At 43.7% G+C, this 18,242-nt stretch overlaps 1 protein-coding gene across 5 annotated transcripts in view; it reads left to right on the forward strand.

Moving 5' to 3' along the window:
* KIAA0753 overlaps window positions 1–17,178 on the forward strand; it is a 60,493-nt gene extending 43,315 nt beyond the window's left edge. For 4 of the 5 annotated variants that reach the window (XM_081161384.1, XM_081161385.1, XM_081161383.1 and 1 more), the window contains exons 14-19: window positions 460–480; window positions 608–781; window positions 1,936–2,017; window positions 7,306–7,432; window positions 7,908–8,132; window positions 15,700–17,178. In XM_081161384.1, coding sequence (XP_081017510.1) covers window positions 460–480; window positions 608–781; window positions 1,936–2,017; window positions 7,306–7,432; window positions 7,908–8,132; window positions 15,700–15,817 — 747 coding nt within the window. In that variant the 3' untranslated portion in view covers window positions 15,818–17,178. The remainder of the gene's footprint in view (window positions 1–459; window positions 481–607; window positions 782–1,935; window positions 2,018–7,305; window positions 7,433–7,907; window positions 8,133–15,699) is intronic. The other variant, XM_081161386.1, reaches the window with a different exon arrangement.
* Window positions 17,179–18,242: the final 1,064 nt, after the last annotated feature.

Here is an 18,242-nt window from a genome sequence, read left to right on the forward strand (position 1 = left end):
TTCACGGGCCATACAAAATTATGAACTTAAAAATTAACTATAAAAATAGCTCCTAGATTTATTGAATTTCAAGCCCTGCCTATGGTTGCCTTGGTAGGGTCAGACCAAACGGCCCGTGAGCTGGATGTTTGCCACCCCTGCTGTACATGGACAATAATAGTATTACTTGGTTAATGCTTCTGTTTCAGTGACTGGTAAAAATTGTACTGATATTACTGATTTTGATATTTACTGACTTAGAGATTTGATTTAGCACAGAAACTGCCAGTTAGGCCCTAACTGGTTTGGCTCAAGGGTTAGAGCATCAGCTCTCAGACTGAAGGGTCCTGAGCTCCATTCCGGGCAAGGGCATGAGCCTTGGTTGCAGGCTCAGTCCCCGGCCCTGGTTGGAGCACAGGCAGGAGGCAACCAATTGATAAGTCTCTCTCGCGTTAATACTTCTCTCTCTTTCTTTGAAAGCACTGGAAAAGATGTCCTCAGGTGAGGATTAAAAAGAAAAGAAACTGCAGGGTGGATCACCACGTGGTTGGTTTATTGTGCTCAAAATTAATCTAAGTTCCTCCGTTGTCTTTGTTTTGCCTTTCCATCCCTTTCCCTTGTTTCGCAGGCTACTGCGGTTGATTGTAAATACAACAGTCCTCAGCTGGATGATATTTTGGAAGATACTACTCATGAGCTCCGAGCTATGACTCATTCTAAGATCTTGGAGCCTGACGCCTTGGCCACCTCAGGGGACAGCCTGTATCTGGAGACCATGTTGCGCCGAATGGAGGAAATGGAAGTAGGTCTGGGGCTGCAGGCTCTGGTTGGCCACGGGGGACTGGCCTCTGCTGAGTGCAGGTCCTCTCGTTTCTGTGGATTAGCAGTGCTTCAGAATCACACCACTGGCTTTAAGTCCTGGCCCATCTGCCAGCCAAGTGTATGACCTTGATAAATCACTTACCCTCTCTAATAAGTAGGGTATTTTTAAAGATAAAATGAGACATTATGTGTCGTCATGCCCCTAGTAGCTTACTTCTGGGCACATAACTCAGGAAGTGATCATTATCAGTTTCCCCTGATATCACTGATGTGATTCAAGAAAACACCAGGACCATGGGCTCCTTCATCCCTCAGCCTGTAAATGCTGTTGCTTTGCCTCTTCTTCCCGGCTCGCATGTGATCCTGACGCATCGCAGAGAAGTTTTCCTTCTTTAATTTCCATGATACTCCTTTAGAATGCTTTTCTCAGAATTCTCAGTCTTGGACATCACCTGACCCAACCCCGGGGTTGTTCAGAGCAGGAAATTGAGACACAATAAGGGAGTAAGTGATGTGGCTAAGGCTGAAAAGACATTCCCACCAGAGCTAGGATGAAAATCCACCTAGGCCTCCTAACAGCCAGTTCAGCATTTTTTAAATAATTGCACCACGATTAAATCTCATTTTGGCTTTGCTACTAAGTAGAAATATTAGGGAAGACAATCCCGTGTTGCTTTTTGAAAATTTAAAGATGTATAGTTTATCCCAGTCTTGTAACTTGATTTCCCAGTCTTGGGGGTAACTGTCTGGACCTGAAGTGTCCAGTATGGTAGTCTCTAGCCAAATGTGGCTATTTAAATGTAAATGAATTAAGATTGAACACACCACTCATATTTCAAGTGGTCAGAGTGGTCCCTAGTCTGTGATTACTGTATTAGACATGGCAGCTATACATTTCCATCATCACAGCAAGCTCCAGTGGGCAGCGCTGTCTAAATTAGATTAATTAGTTTGATTGCTTCATTTTATTTTAGGCTTCACCTCATAAACTAATCACTTCCTGCCCTGGCAGATGCTCATTTCTGGCAGTGTGTCTGTATCAAATGTGTCTGCTGAGCTATGACTTTCTTACTAGCTCTGGTTTGTAATGAAACTAATTTATTCTTATGAATTAAACTTTTTTTTTTTTTAAAGAAATACCAGGAGACAGTTCGTCAGAGATATACTAAAATTGTATATACTGATCTTCATCTTTGGATGCAGGAAGAAAAAAATGGTGAGTGTTCCCCTCACTTTTACCCCAACAATATATCTTGAAAATTCTCAAACATACAGAAAAGTTGAAAAAATTCTACAGTGAACACCCACCTTGTAGATTCTACAATTAACGTTTTGCTCTGTATGCTTTATTTATTTATCCTCTGTCCATTTATCAATTCGTCTTATTTTTGGATGCAATTCAAAGTAAGTTTCGGACATCCGTACATGTCTGCCTAAACATTTCAACTTGTGTATCAGCAACTAGAGTTTACTATGTATGGCTCTTTTTCCTTTGAGGTAAAATTTACATATAATAAAATGCACAAATCTTAACTGTGCCATTTCCTGAGTTTTCATAAATGGATACACTTTTGTTATCCAAATGCCTATCAACATACAGACTCTATCATCACCTCAGAAGGTTCCCTTATGCTCCTTCTCAGTCAGTTCCCCACAACCCAGGCAACAGTTGTGCTTTTTTTCTTCTACAGATTAGTTAGGCCTGTTTTAGACTCTCGTATAAATGGAATCATACATATAGATTCTTTGTCTAAGACTTCTTTCATTCAGCATGATGTTTTATAGATTTATCTGATACTTGTTTCCTGTTGCCACTGTAACAGATTTAAGTTTGTAACAAGTTAAAGCACAGATTCAGTGATTTGAAACACAAATTTATTCTCTTACACATCTGGAGGTCAAAAGTCTGAATCAAGTCTTAAAAGGCTAAAATCAAGGCGTAGGCAGCTTCTAAGGCTGCTTGCGTTCCTTGACTCATGACCACACTTCTCCAGACTCTGTTTTCTGTTGTCACATTGCCTTCTCTTCCGTAGTCAAATCTTCCTCTGGCTGCCTATTATAAGGACACTTGGGTTACATTTAGGGCAGACCCTGATAATCTAGGATACTCTCCCCATCTCAGGATTCTTAAAGTCCCCCTTGCCATAGAGGGGGACATTCTCAGGTTCCTGGTTCCAGGGATTAGACTGTGGAAACCTTGCAAAGCCATTATTCAGCCTACCACACTTGTATCATTTCATTCCTTTTCGTTGCTGAGTAGTATTCCATTTTCTGCATGTGCCACATCTAGTTAGCCATTTGCTTGTGGATCTACATTTGGTCGTTTCTAGTTTTGTGCTATTAGAAATAAATCTGCTATGAATATAGTGTCCCCAAAAATGTATACACACTTTAACAGCTGGTAACTCACTTAATTTTCACTCCTTTTCAGGTTTAACTGATTTGAAATAATGGGTGAAGTCAAACTAAGCTTTAAACAAAGAAAATTTATCCTAAACTGCCATTAGATTTTTTTTATGGGGATACATAAAAGATAAAGTTTACGGTACAAACCGGCAACAGTCAACAAATTGAGGGCACACAAATACCGAACGAAATAATTCTTGGTGTTTGCCGTTCCATTGCTTTGCGTTATCAGTGCCTGGGCCAGAACGGTCATCAGTTTGAAAACAGGCATTACAAAATCAAGTATTCATTTCTGTAGATTCTTTTAAATTTAGAAAATGAACTGTATGTTAATAAACACTGACTTTGTAACCATTCAAAGTGTGTACATTTTTTGTTTGTTTGTTAACCCTCACCCAAGGATGTTTTTCCCATTGATCTTCTAGAGAGAGTGGGAGAGGGCAGGGGGTAGAGAGAGAGGAGAGAGCAGGGGTTAGAGAGAGGAGAGAGGCAGGGGGTAGAGAGAGAGGAGAGAGGCAGGGGGGAGAGAGAGAGGAGAGAGGCAGGGGGGAGAGAGAGAGGCGGGGGGTAGAGAGAGAGGAGAGAGCAGGGGTTAGAGAGAGGAGAGAGGCAGGGGGGAGAGAGAGAGGAGAGAGGCAGGGGGGAGAGAGAGAGGCGGGGGGTAGAGAGAGAGGAGAGAGCAGGGGTTAGAGAGAGGAGAGAGGCAGGGGGGAGAGAGAGAGGAGAGAGGCAGGGGGGAGAGAGAGAGGCGGGGGGTAGAGAGAGAGGAGAGAGCAGGGGTTAGAGAGGAGAGAGGCAGGGGGTAGAGAGAGAGGAAAGAGGCAGGGGGGAGAGAGAGAGGAGAGAGGCAGGGGGTAGAGAGAGAGAGGAGAGAGGCGGGGAGAGAGAGAGGGGAGAGAGACAGGGGCGGGGGAGAGAGAGAGAAAAACATCAATGTGAGAGAGACACATCGATTGGTTGCCTCCTGTATGTGCCCCAACTGGGGCCGGGGATCGAACCCATGACCTTTGGTGCATGGACCAATTCTCTGACCACTGAGCCGTGCTGGCCAGGGTAAGTATATACTTTTTGGGACATCCTGTATATTCATATATAGTCTGTGTGAACATGTGCTTTTGTTTTTCTTGGATATATACCTAAGAGCAGGCTTGCCTAGTCATGGGATATGTATGCTTAACTTTATAAAAAACTGCCAAACCTTTCCCCAGGGTGGCCGTACCATTTTATACTCCCATCTAATTGAGCTCCTGTTGTTCCATGTCCTTGCTAACATTTGACGTTGTCCGTCTTTAACTGTAACCATGCTGGCGGGTGTGTAGTGATAGCTCACTTTGGTTTACATTTCATTTCCGTGGTGACTAATGAGGTTTAGAACATTTTCAAGCGATTATGAGCCATTTTTATATTTTCCCTTGTGAAGTATTCAAACATTTTTCTAATGGGTTATCTTATTTTTGAATTACAGGAATTCTTTATGCATTCTGGATATTCATTCTTTGTCATAAATAGGTTTTTTTATAACAGCTTTATTAAGATATAATTTACATGCCATAAAATTTACCCTTTTAATAGTTTTTAGTATATTTGTAGAGTTGTGCAAACATCACTGCTCTCTAATTCTGGAACATTTTTCTCACCCCAGAAAGAAGCCCAGCGTCCATTCAGTCACTCCCCACTGTCCCTCCCCTCACCCGGCAGCCACTGATCTACTCAATGTTTGCAAGTACTTTTCCCCATCTTTGGCTCACATATTTATTTTCTCAAATGTGTCTTATTACAGGAAGACACTTTTAATTTTGACAAAGTCGAACTTTCAATTTTTCTTGTGTTGGTTTTGCTTTCTCTGATCTAAGAAACCTTTGCTTAGTCTCAATTTGAGAAGAGAGTCTCGTTTTCTTCTAGAAACTTTATGGTTTTAGCTTTTACATTTAGGTCTAGGATTCATCTTGAATAAAGTTGGCTGCTGGTTTGAAGTAGAGGTTGCGGCTCATTTGTCCTCCTTAATGGTTATCCATTTGTTCTCATACTGTTTGTTGAAAAGACCTTCGCTTTACTTCCCCACTTGTAAAAATTCATACAGACGCATTTGGGCCACAGTTGCTAGGCTACTATCACCTTTTCATCCGGGAAGTGTTACTCAGATTGTTTGACTCAGCTTATCGGTTACTGCCTCCTCAGTGAAGAGGTGAGTAGACCGTGGTTAAACATTCCCTCTGAAGGAATTTAAGTACAATGAGTACTAAGGAATGGAGAAGAAATTGTGGGTACAGACAGCTTACAACAGTAGCCTGGGTCGCATATAATTTTTTTATCCTTGCCTGAGGACATGTTTTTATTGATTTTAGAGAGAGAGGAAAGGAGAGAGAGAAACATCGGTCAGTTGCCTCCCGTACGCGCCCCGACTGGGCATCGAACCTGCAACCTGGGCATGTACCCTGATCGGGAATCGAACCCGAAACCTTTTGGTGTATGGGATGACGCCCAACCAACTGAGCCACCTGGCCAGGGTTTCACTTATAGTTTTTAAAAAATATGTGTTTGGGGTGTTGTCTTAGAAAAAGTGTTCTCCATGTCAAATTTTGACAGAAGGATGGGCCTCTAACCACAGTACTAATTTGTTCCCTTTCTGTTCAGGTCGTTTTCAAGCACTCTGTCCTTTGCTCCTTTGTTTGTTCTTCCCCCAGCTCTAATCCCATATCCTCATGAAACCATCGACACCATCCTTGAGGCCCGGCTCACATGATCCCGCCTGGACAGAGCTTGCAGTGCTCTTCCCGGGATTCCCGGGTTGGAACTCGGCTCCCTTCCGCACAGGCCTGTGAGCTCCCACAGGCTTCCGGCCTGTCCTGCCTTGTGGAGCTGTCTGGGGAGAGGCCTTGTCTCTCCCAGATCAGCGGCAGGGCCTCTGAGGCCAGAGTGTTCATCATGCTCAGGTGGGCTTCCCACTGCACCTGGCACTGGCCTGGCCCAGGGACGGCCCTGCGGGCTGTGGCTCAGTGATCAGTGGACACCTCGGCACCTTTCCGTGTGAAAGCAGAGGAAAGGGCGATTTGTTTCACTGATGGTTTAGCCATTGGCACAAAATTAGGTTGCATCATGCAAATGACAGTCTTAACCTAGGACTCTGTGTTCTCTTTTTCAAGGGCAATTTGAATTATTAGTCACTATCTGTGACTCTGCATAAAGCCTAGGGACACAGTGAAAAGGAGCTCTTAAAACACTAAGAACTGAAATTAATTTTCAGACACTTAGATTCCAGAATCGTGGAATCATAGTAAGAGCCCTATGTTTCTGGTTGTTCAGTTGGTATGTTCATTTACATCACAAAACCAAATTAAAGTGACTTTTGGATTGTTCAGGGTCTAATCTGTATGTCTTCTCTTTCTGTGAACAATTGAAAATTGCTTGTACTATTTGCAATAATTTTACAAAAACCCACTTATGCAGTCAGTATTCCTGATGGTAAGAAATCACAAGCATATAAATGAGTTAGAGAAAGTTCTTTGACTTAGAGATTCTCCTTACCTAAGAGAAGGACAGATCTTCCTACACTTGAAATGCATTTAAAATTATAAATAGTCCAGATCTCAGAAGAGCTGCCAGGCCTACAAGGTCCAGTTAATAGGTTAATGTTTCGGTATCATTACACAGATTTTCCAGCGATGCCACCGACAAATCAAATCAGCTAATTTAGTGCTCAGGTGTAAGTGGGCTTCTTCCTTCTCCTTGATCAAACCATTTAAAGGCTAAGAAACAAACCCAGCTGCTGAGGACCCTGGAATGGCGGCTGGGTCCTAAGGGAACCCGCAGAGCCCGGGCTTTGCGCAGACTCCTCATGGAGTCTTCCTCAGAGCGAGCAGCGGCTGAAGATGGAGTTTGTTATTTCTTAACAGTGATTCCTCATTGGCTGTGTCTCTGTAACTTTTAAATTCGCCTTTTCCTTTAAAACAAGCATTATTTTTCATTGCACAGCTCGCTGAATCCATTATGCTTAAGAGGGATGCATGTGACTTCCTCACAGGTCATTGGCTGATGGGTCGCTCTGATATGTGCAGAGTCTTCTTTACATGCAGTCACTTTATGTCTCTTCTTTTCCAGACCAAAAAATGGCAGCAGCAAGCGGAAGGCCCCCTCCTCCTCATCCGATCAGGATCACAAGCACGGTAGCTCGCAAAGACTCGAACGCGAACGTCAACATCGTGCTGGAGAGGCCGTGGAACGGCAAGTAAGCGCTAGCGAGACTCTGATTTCATTGTAATTGGCTACCTTTGATGTTGTTGAATCTTGTGTTCCTTCAAGTCCCACAAGACAGAGAGGGTCTTTTGAGCAAGATCTTCCCAAACTCCAAGATGGCTCAGTAAAATAGGGTGTTTATGAAATGGGCATAGATTATGTTGCATCTTAAGGAGCCTGGTTTTTACTGTTGAAGGCATCACACTGGCATGGTGGTTACACTGATAATTACCGCAGGATTTGCTTTAAGACTTCTTTTGTCTGCGGGACAGGAACTCCCACCATGGGGAAGGTTAGTCCAGTGAAAAGGGGAAACTGAGTGGTGATGATAACGTGTTGAGTTTTATTCATTGTGAGAGCGAGAAATGAAAGCAGCCTTTGATTGGCAAACCAGCAGGGTGAGTTGAACGGGTTACCCTTGCTTACAGGTGATGCTGAATGTTATCATACTTTTAATTTGCTCTCAGTTCCCTGGATGACAGTGTGGGAACAGAGGAGAAGTCGGAGAAAAGAGAGGCTCACCCTCTCTCCCTGTCAGAAGATTCTGGACAGAGGAAGGGTCGCACTGCCCTTCTTGTCCCCCCTGCCATGCGACGCAGCATCGGTGACTACTGCAGCCGCTACGAGCGGTACCTCCGGATGGTCTCTCATGAGGCCGTGGGCTCCTTCAATCCGTGGCTGATTGCTGAAAGGTCAGTAAAATGTTACGTACCTCTCTTTAGGAGCCAGGTGCCAAATGTAACTGACAGAAAGGCTGGAGAAAGGACTGGCCAAGTTCTCATGCTGTACTTTCAGCCTTAGAGTTCCAGTGGTTGCTTTTAGGCTAGTGGTCTGGTTTCTCTGCTAACGTCCTGTTTTCAGCTAGAAGAGACTGTAAAACAGCCTGGGTGATGTCACCCAAAGGAGTGTGTCTGCAGCCTCCCCTTCTTAGGCAGAGGCACACTAGTCAGGTCAGGGAGGCTTTCCTGTTGCCATTAGAGGGCTACGTGCATCAAAGAACACAAGATATCACTGGGTCAGAAACACCTATGGTCGTGAAATCTTCACAGTTGGGACAAACTTGCACATAGGATCAGGCCTCTGGGCTCTGCAGTGTTTCCTGTAACCCTTCTCCTTCTAGGGCCACCTCCCCTGAGAAAAGTCGCTTTGTGGAGTCTGGAAATACAGCCCTACTGCTAACAAAGTTTTGAAGAAAGGGCAACCTTTTTTCATGTAACTGGTTAATTTAAGGATATGTGTACATCCTAATTCATTCTTTTTAAATTGGTCCCAAGTTTAAATTCCTCATGGGTATCAATTTTTTATAAACATGCAAATATTTTTTATCACTGAGCCAAGTAGCATACTGTGATTCTGTTCTTTCTTGAGCAAGTTTTAAACATATTCCAGGAGTTAATAATTGCCTCTTTATTATTTGCTTGTTCTTTTATATATTTATTAACTTTTCCCACTAGCCAACATCTCAGTGTAGTTTTCCTCAAGGATCAAGCGGATCAGTTAATCTCTGTCTCTCACCTCCACCCCTACACTTTCTCCTGAGGCCCCCTCTCCTCCATGCTGCCCCAGCCTGGCTCTGCTGCTCTGTATCTGCCATGTGGCTCTTGCTCTGGGCTTCCTTCTTCCTGGCCCTGAGTGTAGGATGACCCCCTCCCAGGTCAGAGGCTTTTACCCCTGGTGCCCTTGTTGTGCCCTCTCTCGGTTTACTCTCTTCCTTTGGTGAAGCATGTCTTGCTTTGTGTATTGGGGGAAATTTCTTGACATTTGCCTGTTTGAAAGTATCTTTATTCTGTCTTCATACTTGATTGATTCGGTGAGTTTAAAATTATGGGTTTATTTTTTCCAAAGAATCTACACCTTCCTTCATTTGTGGAGGTGGAGGGATTGTCACTTAGCTGCCAGGAGCAGGGGTGGAGACCTATCAATCTAGCTGCTCATTCTGCAGATTTTCAACCCATGCCCTGATTTCCTACCCCGTACCTCCCTCCACCTTCATGAGCTTCAGTACTCTTACTACCCGAGTCTTTGTTTTGTGAGACAAATCAGCTTGCTTTTCCTTGACATCTCTCTGGACAGGCTCCTGGGTTTCAGCTCCCTCTGTCCTGCTGAGTTAGGATTCTTTTGTGTGCATTTTATTTTCAGAAAATCTTGGACATTTCTCATCTACCGTTGTCTTATTTTTCTCCTTGTAGACTGATGTATTTGTTTATTTCCTTTTATTTTAGTGGAGTTCTGGGTGGGATCCGAGATAATCATTTATATCAATCCCCCAGGTTTAACCTGAGGTCCTAAAACTCCCCTTTAATATACGAGCTCTTTGGTTCTGGTAGAAGTTTATTTTGTGGGGGAGGAGAGGAGGTAAACTTGACTTGCTTCTGTGTGAACACAGAGTCCTGCAGCATGCTTTCTTGTTTGCCCAGAGCCTGTCTGGGTGGTTAAGTTAACTGGCATATTGGGAAATCCAAAAACAAGCCAAGGAAGATAGACTGTTCCTTGTATGTTCTACCACTTGATAAATGATACACTTTGTTCATAGTTGTCTGTTGCAGTAGGGAAAGCGCTCTCAACCTATATGGAGTAATAGGTGACAGTGTAGAGGACGGAGCTATTGAAATACGCCTGGGCCTCTGCAGGTGTCCTCCTCCTCTGCTGTTCTTTGGCCCTCACATGACAGGGCATCTGAATTTTCTAGCTCTGTTTTTTATCTCTTGCTTTTGTTTCTGATTTGAGTGTTCCAAAGCGAGAGGTGTCTTGATCAGATCTTGAAAAATTATCCTAAGACAGTTGACTTCACTTAATAGCCTCTTGTGTGAGGGAGAACTTAGATTTTTTTTTTCTTTAATGTCTCCATTTCTCCTTACACCTGAGGAAAAGCACTGTTTCAGTGATCAAAGGGAGCAGATACTGTAACCTGGATGTAAATAAGTGAGTGATGGTGAAAGGAAAGGCTTAGGTGATGCTTGTGGTGAAAGCAAACTTGTAAGGATTCCTGGTTTAAAAAACAAATCAGGAGGCTTCTGGGTGAAAAGATAGATTGAACATATGCGTTAATCTTTATCCTATATCTCTAACCAACTATATGTCACTAAAAGAATAAATAAAAGGCATGAACCTGTAAATGACAACAAACAAGAAATAGCAATGGAATTTGAAAGCCATAAAGCAGTTAGACAAATAGCAAATGACTTAGCAAACCAGAGAGAGCCAAGTACCTGGTGAGGGTGAAGCCAAGAACCAGGCTGATTTATGCAGAAACACCTGGTAAAACGCAGGCATGAGAAGCACCGGATGCGCGTAAGGCATAGGTGTGATTAATTCAGAAAATAGGAGGCTGTGACGCTCTGGTTCTTGAATATTGGGGACATTTGGTGAAAGCCAGGAAAGATGTATAGCCTTATGTACAGATAAAAAGATCTCTGAGGAAGCCAAGACAGTGCAGGAAGGAGAACAAAACATTAGAAACAAATGAGAATTAATATTCTCAGAGAATAAGTGAAGTATTTCATCATGAAACAACAGGATATATATATATTTTAATATGTTTTTGTTGATTTTAGAGAGGAAGGAAGAGGGAAAAAGAGAAACATTGGTTGGCTGCCTCCTGCACACACCCTGACTGGGGACCAAACCGGCAACCTGGGCACGTGCCCTGACCGGGAATCAAACCAGTGACTTTTTGGTGCAAGAGACAATGCTCAACCAACTGAGCCACACTAGCCAGGGTAGAACAGGATATTATTAAAAATAAACTTTCAAAGAATAAAACAAAAGGTCTTAGAAATTAAAAATATGGCTGAAATAAATTCACTAGAAGGATTCAAAGAAAAAGTCATCTCTCAGCAAGTAGAATTAAAAAAAAACAAACCAAGGTTAGATAATAGTGAAGAAGAGATTTTAAAGTTAGAGGATTATTCTAGGAAATCGAATGTCTTAGCTCAGGCTGCTATAACAAATACCACAGGCTGAGTGGCTTAAACAGCAAAAATTAATGCCTTATAGTTCTGGAGGCTGGGAAGTCCAAGATCAAGGGCCTGCTTCCTATTTTGCAGACAGTGTTTTCTTGTACTCTCACATGGCCAAGAGAGATCTTCTCTTGTGTCTCTTTTATAAGGGCACTAATCCCATTCATGGGGGCTCCACCCTCATGACCTAATTACCTCCCAAAGGTTCCACCTCCAAATACCATCACCTTGGGGATTAATTAGGCTTTAAGATACGGGTAGGATAGAGGGCACACAGATTTTCAGTTTATAGCATCCAACATCTGAATAATTGGAGTTCTAGAATGTGAGAATAGGGAAAATGGAAGAATGGGAAATTATCAAAGAAATACTATTAAGAACATTTCCCAGAAAACTGTTAGTCTCTAGATGGAGACGGAGTGAGTGAGTGAACAAATAAGACAGAACACACGGTGGCACATCATTCGAAAAGGAAATTTGAACATTTCAGTGTAAGGAAAAGATGATAAAACGTTCCAGAGAGCTGAAACTTGGCCTGTTCAAATAATCAGGACTGAGAATGGCACACAGTTTTCAGGAGCAATGCTGCTAGCAGGTACTAGAGCATGCTTCCAAAACTCAACCTAAATCCAGTGCTCAGCTAAACCATCAGTTAAGTATCAGGGTAGTGCAAAGTTTCCAAAAATCTAGTCCCCATGTACTTTCTCAGTAAGCTGATGAACGGTGCATGCCACCAGTACAGGTGCACATTGGGAAAGAGGAAGACAGGATTTAGGAAACTTAGACTCCGACAGCGAACTTCCAGAAAAATGGCCAAAGCTATTTCCAAGAACTCAGTGAGCAGGAGTAGGAGGAAAGAACTCCAGGAGGAATGGTTCCCGCAGGGGGACAGCAGGGTGAGGAAGGTCAAAAAGAAGAAAACAGATACATTACTTAATGTGTTTGAATGCATTAGGAGTGCCTTGGCATTTCATAGTATGATGATTTCATAATGTAGAAGAATTCGCAATAGGAATGTGGAAAGCAAAGCAAGTACAGAAACAAGGTAATCACTGGATGACGCACAGGGTAATTGGGACCACTTCTCCCACTGCGGTAACTCTTAATAGAAATGCTAGATTAAAAATAAAGCGTAAGTGCTGGAAGGCATCAGGAAGTTAACTAGGTGACGCAGAATAACTGGAGCAGGATCGTGGAGAAGGCAGATGGGGGGTGGTGTTAGCCCCTGCCTGGCACTGCAGTGTTCATTCTGGGGGGACAGGGCACCTTGAGTGACATTTCCAGATCAGAAGACAGAGGGTGGTACTCGGGCTTGCCATGGTGGGGAGTTGCCCTGGGGAACCTGCCTCACTTGTTGGGGAACCTGCCTTAACTTGTTGGGGACCTTGAAGTGAGGGTGACCTGGATGCCGGCAGCCCCTCTTGGACTCCTCTCAACTCCAGATTATCTAGTTCTGCAGATTGTATCGCGGTGGTTCTAGATTATTGTCCGCCAGGCATGAGGCAGAAGCTAACGTAAATTTCCTCTGAGTGTACAGAACATCATCCTAGACTTAAATTACATTTAGAATTTTCAAATACAATGCCTGGTATATGGTGGAGAAGAACCAGGCAGCAGAGGGACATGACAGTCACAGGAACTACAGTAGCTCCAAACTGTAGGCCCGTTGGACACAGCCATTACCGTTGGGCACAGCCATTAAAATGACAAAGACATCAGGCTATAAATTCAGGGAGCTCCAGAAGCCCCAAGCAACAAAAAGAAAAGTAAATCTAGACATAGGCATGTCATAAGAATGTTGAAAAAGCAAAGAGAAAGAGAAGATCTTAAAATCAGCTGGAGGAAGAATGAAAAGGAAACAGACAATGGAAGCTGGACGATCTAGCATATCTTTTAAAATTCTAAAAGAGGAGACTTTCCAACCTGGAGTTCTAAGCCCAGTGAAATGTATTTCAGGAAGGAAGGTAAGAGAGCCTCCAGACAAAGCTGAGAAAATTCATTATCAGTAGACCTTTATTGTAGGAAATATTAAATGGATATTTTTTTAGCCAGAGCAAAACCAGTCACAGATGAAAGGTCAAAAATATAGGAAGGTGTGAATTTTTAAAAAGGTCAGTCATGTAGGTAAGTGAATATTGACTGTATAAAACAATAAACTGGTGTCCTGTGGGTGTGTGTATGCATTTAAAACACAGTAACAATAGCACGTGAGCCAGGGAGATAGTAGAGTGTTAGAGCTGGGAGGGGAATGGGGCAAAAGGGGTAGGAGAAGAGGGCGAGTAACACTTTCTGCGTTTACCTCTTTTGTATAATTCTGACTTTTGGAACCGTGTTAATGTTTCTTATATATCCCTCCAAATCAATGAAGGGGGACCCTAAGTGGGGATACAAACAGAAACATGAACCTAACTGCATGTCCAGTAACAAGATCATTCTAAAGGGAGCCGGGACACATAAGAACTAGTCAGAGTAACTTTTGAACGTGGTATTTTGATTCTGTGCTCTCTGGTTAAAGACAAAAAACAAAAATCTGTAAACACATACTAGATTCTGGCACGTAGGTTTCTTTTACATGGTGGCATGGGTTAATGATTCTAAAATTACCTTCTCTGTATCGTAGGATTGATCAAATAAGTAAGTATATTGTGAGTAATAAGAGCTGGGTTTCTGGGGCAAGGCTAGAATGAGTCATCTGTTGACCTAGCATTGGAGGTTTTATGAGTTTATAGTTTTTGGTAGATAGGGAAACATCACATGGAGTATGTGCGTCTGTCTGAGTCTACCTGACAGTGGCACCAGTGGCAATAAACACATTTAGTACCTAGATCTGTGTTTCTAAAAACTGTTTTCCATGAAAAGGTACCAGGGCTTCTCGGAGAAATGGCTCATTCCAGGACTGGGGCTGGGAAATGTAAGATGAGCCTGAAACATCATGTGCCAGAGAGGAAGTGTTCAGAGAATGATGGGGACATGTCAAGGGGACCCAGGAGCCAGCTTGAAGGGGCTCCTACTGGCCAGACTGGGACATTTTAGTATCAAAATAAGTAAAAGTAGTAATGGATTACAAACTATTGAATAAAGAGTCTCCAAGGCCAAGCCTATATGAATGAATGATGAATGAATGAATGAATGATGAATGAATGAATGAATACATAAATAAAGGAGAAAGGAAAGCTCTTTGTTCTGTAGAATGCCAGCTACTTGGTGGAGAAGGAAGGATGGAATTAGAAAATCAGTGTTGGCAACTCTGTGCTCATTGACTCAGGTGAGTTGGATGAGAAACAAGGTATTTACATAATCACACGGCATCTCCCCACATGTACTTGTTCGTCACAAAGGGAAAATAGTCGCTGGACAAGGGAGAAGCCTGGCAGGCATCACCGTAACCAAGGGAGAGCAATTCACACTCACCAGTGAGAAGATAATAGACACACTGAGGGGACACAACCGTCTGTGCCATTCGTTCCAAAAACATGTAACCTGACTCTACCCGTGGGGGAGCATCAGACAACCCAGACTGAGGGACATTTTACTCTTTAAGAAGTAAGGTCCTGAAAAACAGAAGCTGAAGAACGAGTCCAGGTTAAAGGAGAGTAAAGAGTCACGATGGCTAAATCCAGCGTGGGGCCCCAGGCTGGACCCTGGACTAGGAGAGTTCTCTTTTAAAGGACATTATGTGAGCAGTTGGCAAGCTTTGAGAAAGGTCTGTAGATGAGATAATAGTATTGCATCAGTGTTAATGTGATTTTTATAGTTACGGTTATTTAAGAGAATGTCCTTGTTTTTAGGTCATGTAAACTGAAGCACTTGAGGAATATCAAGTCTGCAACTTACTCTCAAACAGTTTGGAAGAAGGTTCATGTGCTTGTGCGTGTGCATGCGTGCATGTGTGTGTGTGTTAAGAGAAAGAGGGAAACACAAACTTGAGTGTCCTGCATGCAGCTGTCTCTGCTGGGCAGTCAGGCAGCTGTCCGTGGTGGAGCTGAGCTGGGGCTGGGTTGCAGGTGGTTAGTTTCTGGTCACCTCTGGTTGCACCCACCTTGAGGGTGAGGCCCCTCCCTGTATGTAGTACAGGCCCCTCCCTCTAGCCTGATTGTAGAGTCTAAGTGCTACCGTCTTAATATACAGGAAGGCAAGGCCTCACCTTGTTTTTTCTTCTTCAGAAGTATCTTGGCTCTTCTTGGCCTTTTGTGTTCCCGTTTAAATCTTCGAACTGACTTGGTGTGTTCTCCAGCTGAGTAAAGGGGATGGCGCCCCTCTTTGGCTGCACGTACCTTCAGCTGCGTTGTTTGTCTTCCAGCTTTTCAGAAGAGCTGATAGATGAAGCTCTGGGGTCCGTGGCTGCTGAACTTCAGGATGTGTGTGAAGATTATGCGGAAGCTGTGTTCACCTCAGAATTCTTAGAGGCTGCCGCCTGAAGGCTCTCCAAGACGGGGCCCGTGTCGCACTGGAGAAGTGGCCACAGCAAATGTTGATCCTCAGGCCTCAGCTGTCCATCCAGGCCCAGAAGGTGCCGCGCTCTGAAAAGAAGGAAGTGCCTGTGAGGTCCTCCTCACTGCATTTTGCCATTGTCATGGCAGTGGTTCTAGTAGTGTATGGCGGAATGTGATACATTGATTAGTACCCAGGAATCAGGAATCGATTATGACAACATATTTTCTGAATGTATGGTTTTCCTATTGATACATTCACCCACTGGCTAAGTTTGGTGATCAGAATGTTTTGAAAAATAATAGATGGGTATATTTCATACAGGGATTCAAGTTGCTGTTGAACCTGTGGGTGGATCAGTGCCAACAAAAGTGCAATTACTGTCTTGTCCCATCACCTGGCTCCTGTTTCATCTTTGGCAGTTTCCCAGCAGGACACTTGTCCCCACTGGGTTCAGACGCGTGGTGAGCCCAGACTTAGGCTGTACTGCAAACCTCTGCTCTGTTGCAGCTCAGTAGTAAGAAGCACCAGTTATCAGTGCATAACAGTAGCACACATTTTTCTTGTGTGCAGTTCCTCAAAGTCTTCCATTGTTTTCGGTCGGCATATTCTGTATACAAAACTTTCTCTGAATTCAGAGGAAATTTGAAGGGTGGGCTTGGCCTTGTCTTGTGCCTGGTGAAAGGTCCAGAGCTCGCTTCCATCCCTGGTGAGGTCAGACACTTCTACATCTCGGAACCGCAGAGAAACCTTTGTGGGAGAGGATGGATTTGAATGACTTGAAGACCCCCGTGTCTGGGTCTCCAGAGAAAGGAAGAAACTTAAGAACCGTAATAACTTGGTCCTCGAACATCTTATAAGTCATATTTTACCGTGAGAAAAGCCTCTGTGTTTTCAGAAACAAGTCAGAAAAAGGGGTGTGTGTGAAAATAAGGCCACTGCCGGAAAAAGGGTCCCTTGGTGTTTTGCCCAAGGCTTGTGAGAGAAATGTGAAGCATGAATGATGTGAGCCATGCCCCATGGGATAATGTGAATCTTTTTTGTAACATATATATGTATAGTGGTGTCACCTGGGGTTTTTCTCTGAAGTGCAAGTATTCCAGATGATAATTTAAGCTGCTTGATCCCACTTATTTGTACAAAATTGATTTTTTTTTAATGTTAATGTTTTCTTGATTAATCTTATATAACCTCAGAATTAAAAATGCTTCAAGGAAATTAAAGGGTTTAATTTGAGGAGTCAGATGTGTATACTTGAATTGACAGGATCGTCTGTCACTGATAGCTCAAAGTTATTTGTGTGGCAGTTTTTACTGTGCTGATTTTTAAATAAACAGTATTTTAAAGTATGTGCATGTCTGTTTGAAATAATTTACATCTTTTTTTCCACAGGCAAAGTGAAATGTTACAGAACCACTGAGAATACTTTTATATTTGATAAGGGCATAGTGGATTATTTGCCACCCCTTACCCACCAGAAAGAAAGAAATGATAATAATACTGTGTACCAGGCATTGCTCCAAGTGCTTCCCACGTGCTAATTTGTTTAATCCTCATATCTGTGTGAGGCAGACACCATTCCTTTTATTTTATAGATATATAAAATGAGGCACAGGGAGGGAAAGGACTGTGGTCAAGCATCGTGGAGTCACTTATTCCTATAAAGGTCCCTGTCACCCTTCTGAGAGTTCACAGGAGTGCGTTCTCCTGCCCTCGGCTCAGGCAGCAGGGCCCAGGGGGTCGTGAGGAGCCGTCCCTTTCCTAAGCACTTCCCTTACTTTGTTTCAGGATCTTTCCAGTCTCTCCTGCTCCTCCCACCGGCTGGGTCTCCCCATCTCTGACTCAGCGAGGGTGAGGTGACACCTGCCTCCTTCCCCCGCCTCCCTCCCTGTCCACTTCTACCTCATAGCCTGAGGTGCAGGCAGTTGAGTCCTTCGGATAGAAATGTTCCTGTTTGAAGCCTTGCACTCTCCCAGGCCTCTGGAATTTTTCTTCTTCACGAACAAAGGCTGTGTGTAGGTCACTCTCTAATCCCCGTCTGCCTCCTCGTGACCTACCCACGTGTTCGTTTCAGAAGCGGACATGCATGAATGCAGCATTTCAGGGTTAGGCTGTCCCAATTCACAGAGATGATGGCATTCAGAAGTATGTTTTTCATGCTCCCCACCGGTCTCCAGCTTCACAGGCCGGTCACATGGGGGTTTTAACTTGCTTATGTGCTTGCCTCTAGTCTGTCCAGCTTCTCAAGAGCCAGGAAGTGTTGAGGCTCAGATGAGAGGTGGTGTTGGGAGAGTCTTCCTCCCTCACCCGCTTCTGGAGGGAGTACCTGGAGGCTGCTCGGACTGCTGCACTGGGCACTGCTGGGTCTGCGAGCAGGAGGGCGTCTGAGTGAAGCCCTGGGCCCACAGGAGA

The sequence above is a fragment of the Miniopterus schreibersii genome (assembly GCF_964146895.1).
Source record: "Miniopterus schreibersii genome assembly, chromosome: 16".
Taxonomy (NCBI): domain Eukaryota; kingdom Metazoa; phylum Chordata; class Mammalia; order Chiroptera; family Miniopteridae; genus Miniopterus; species Miniopterus schreibersii.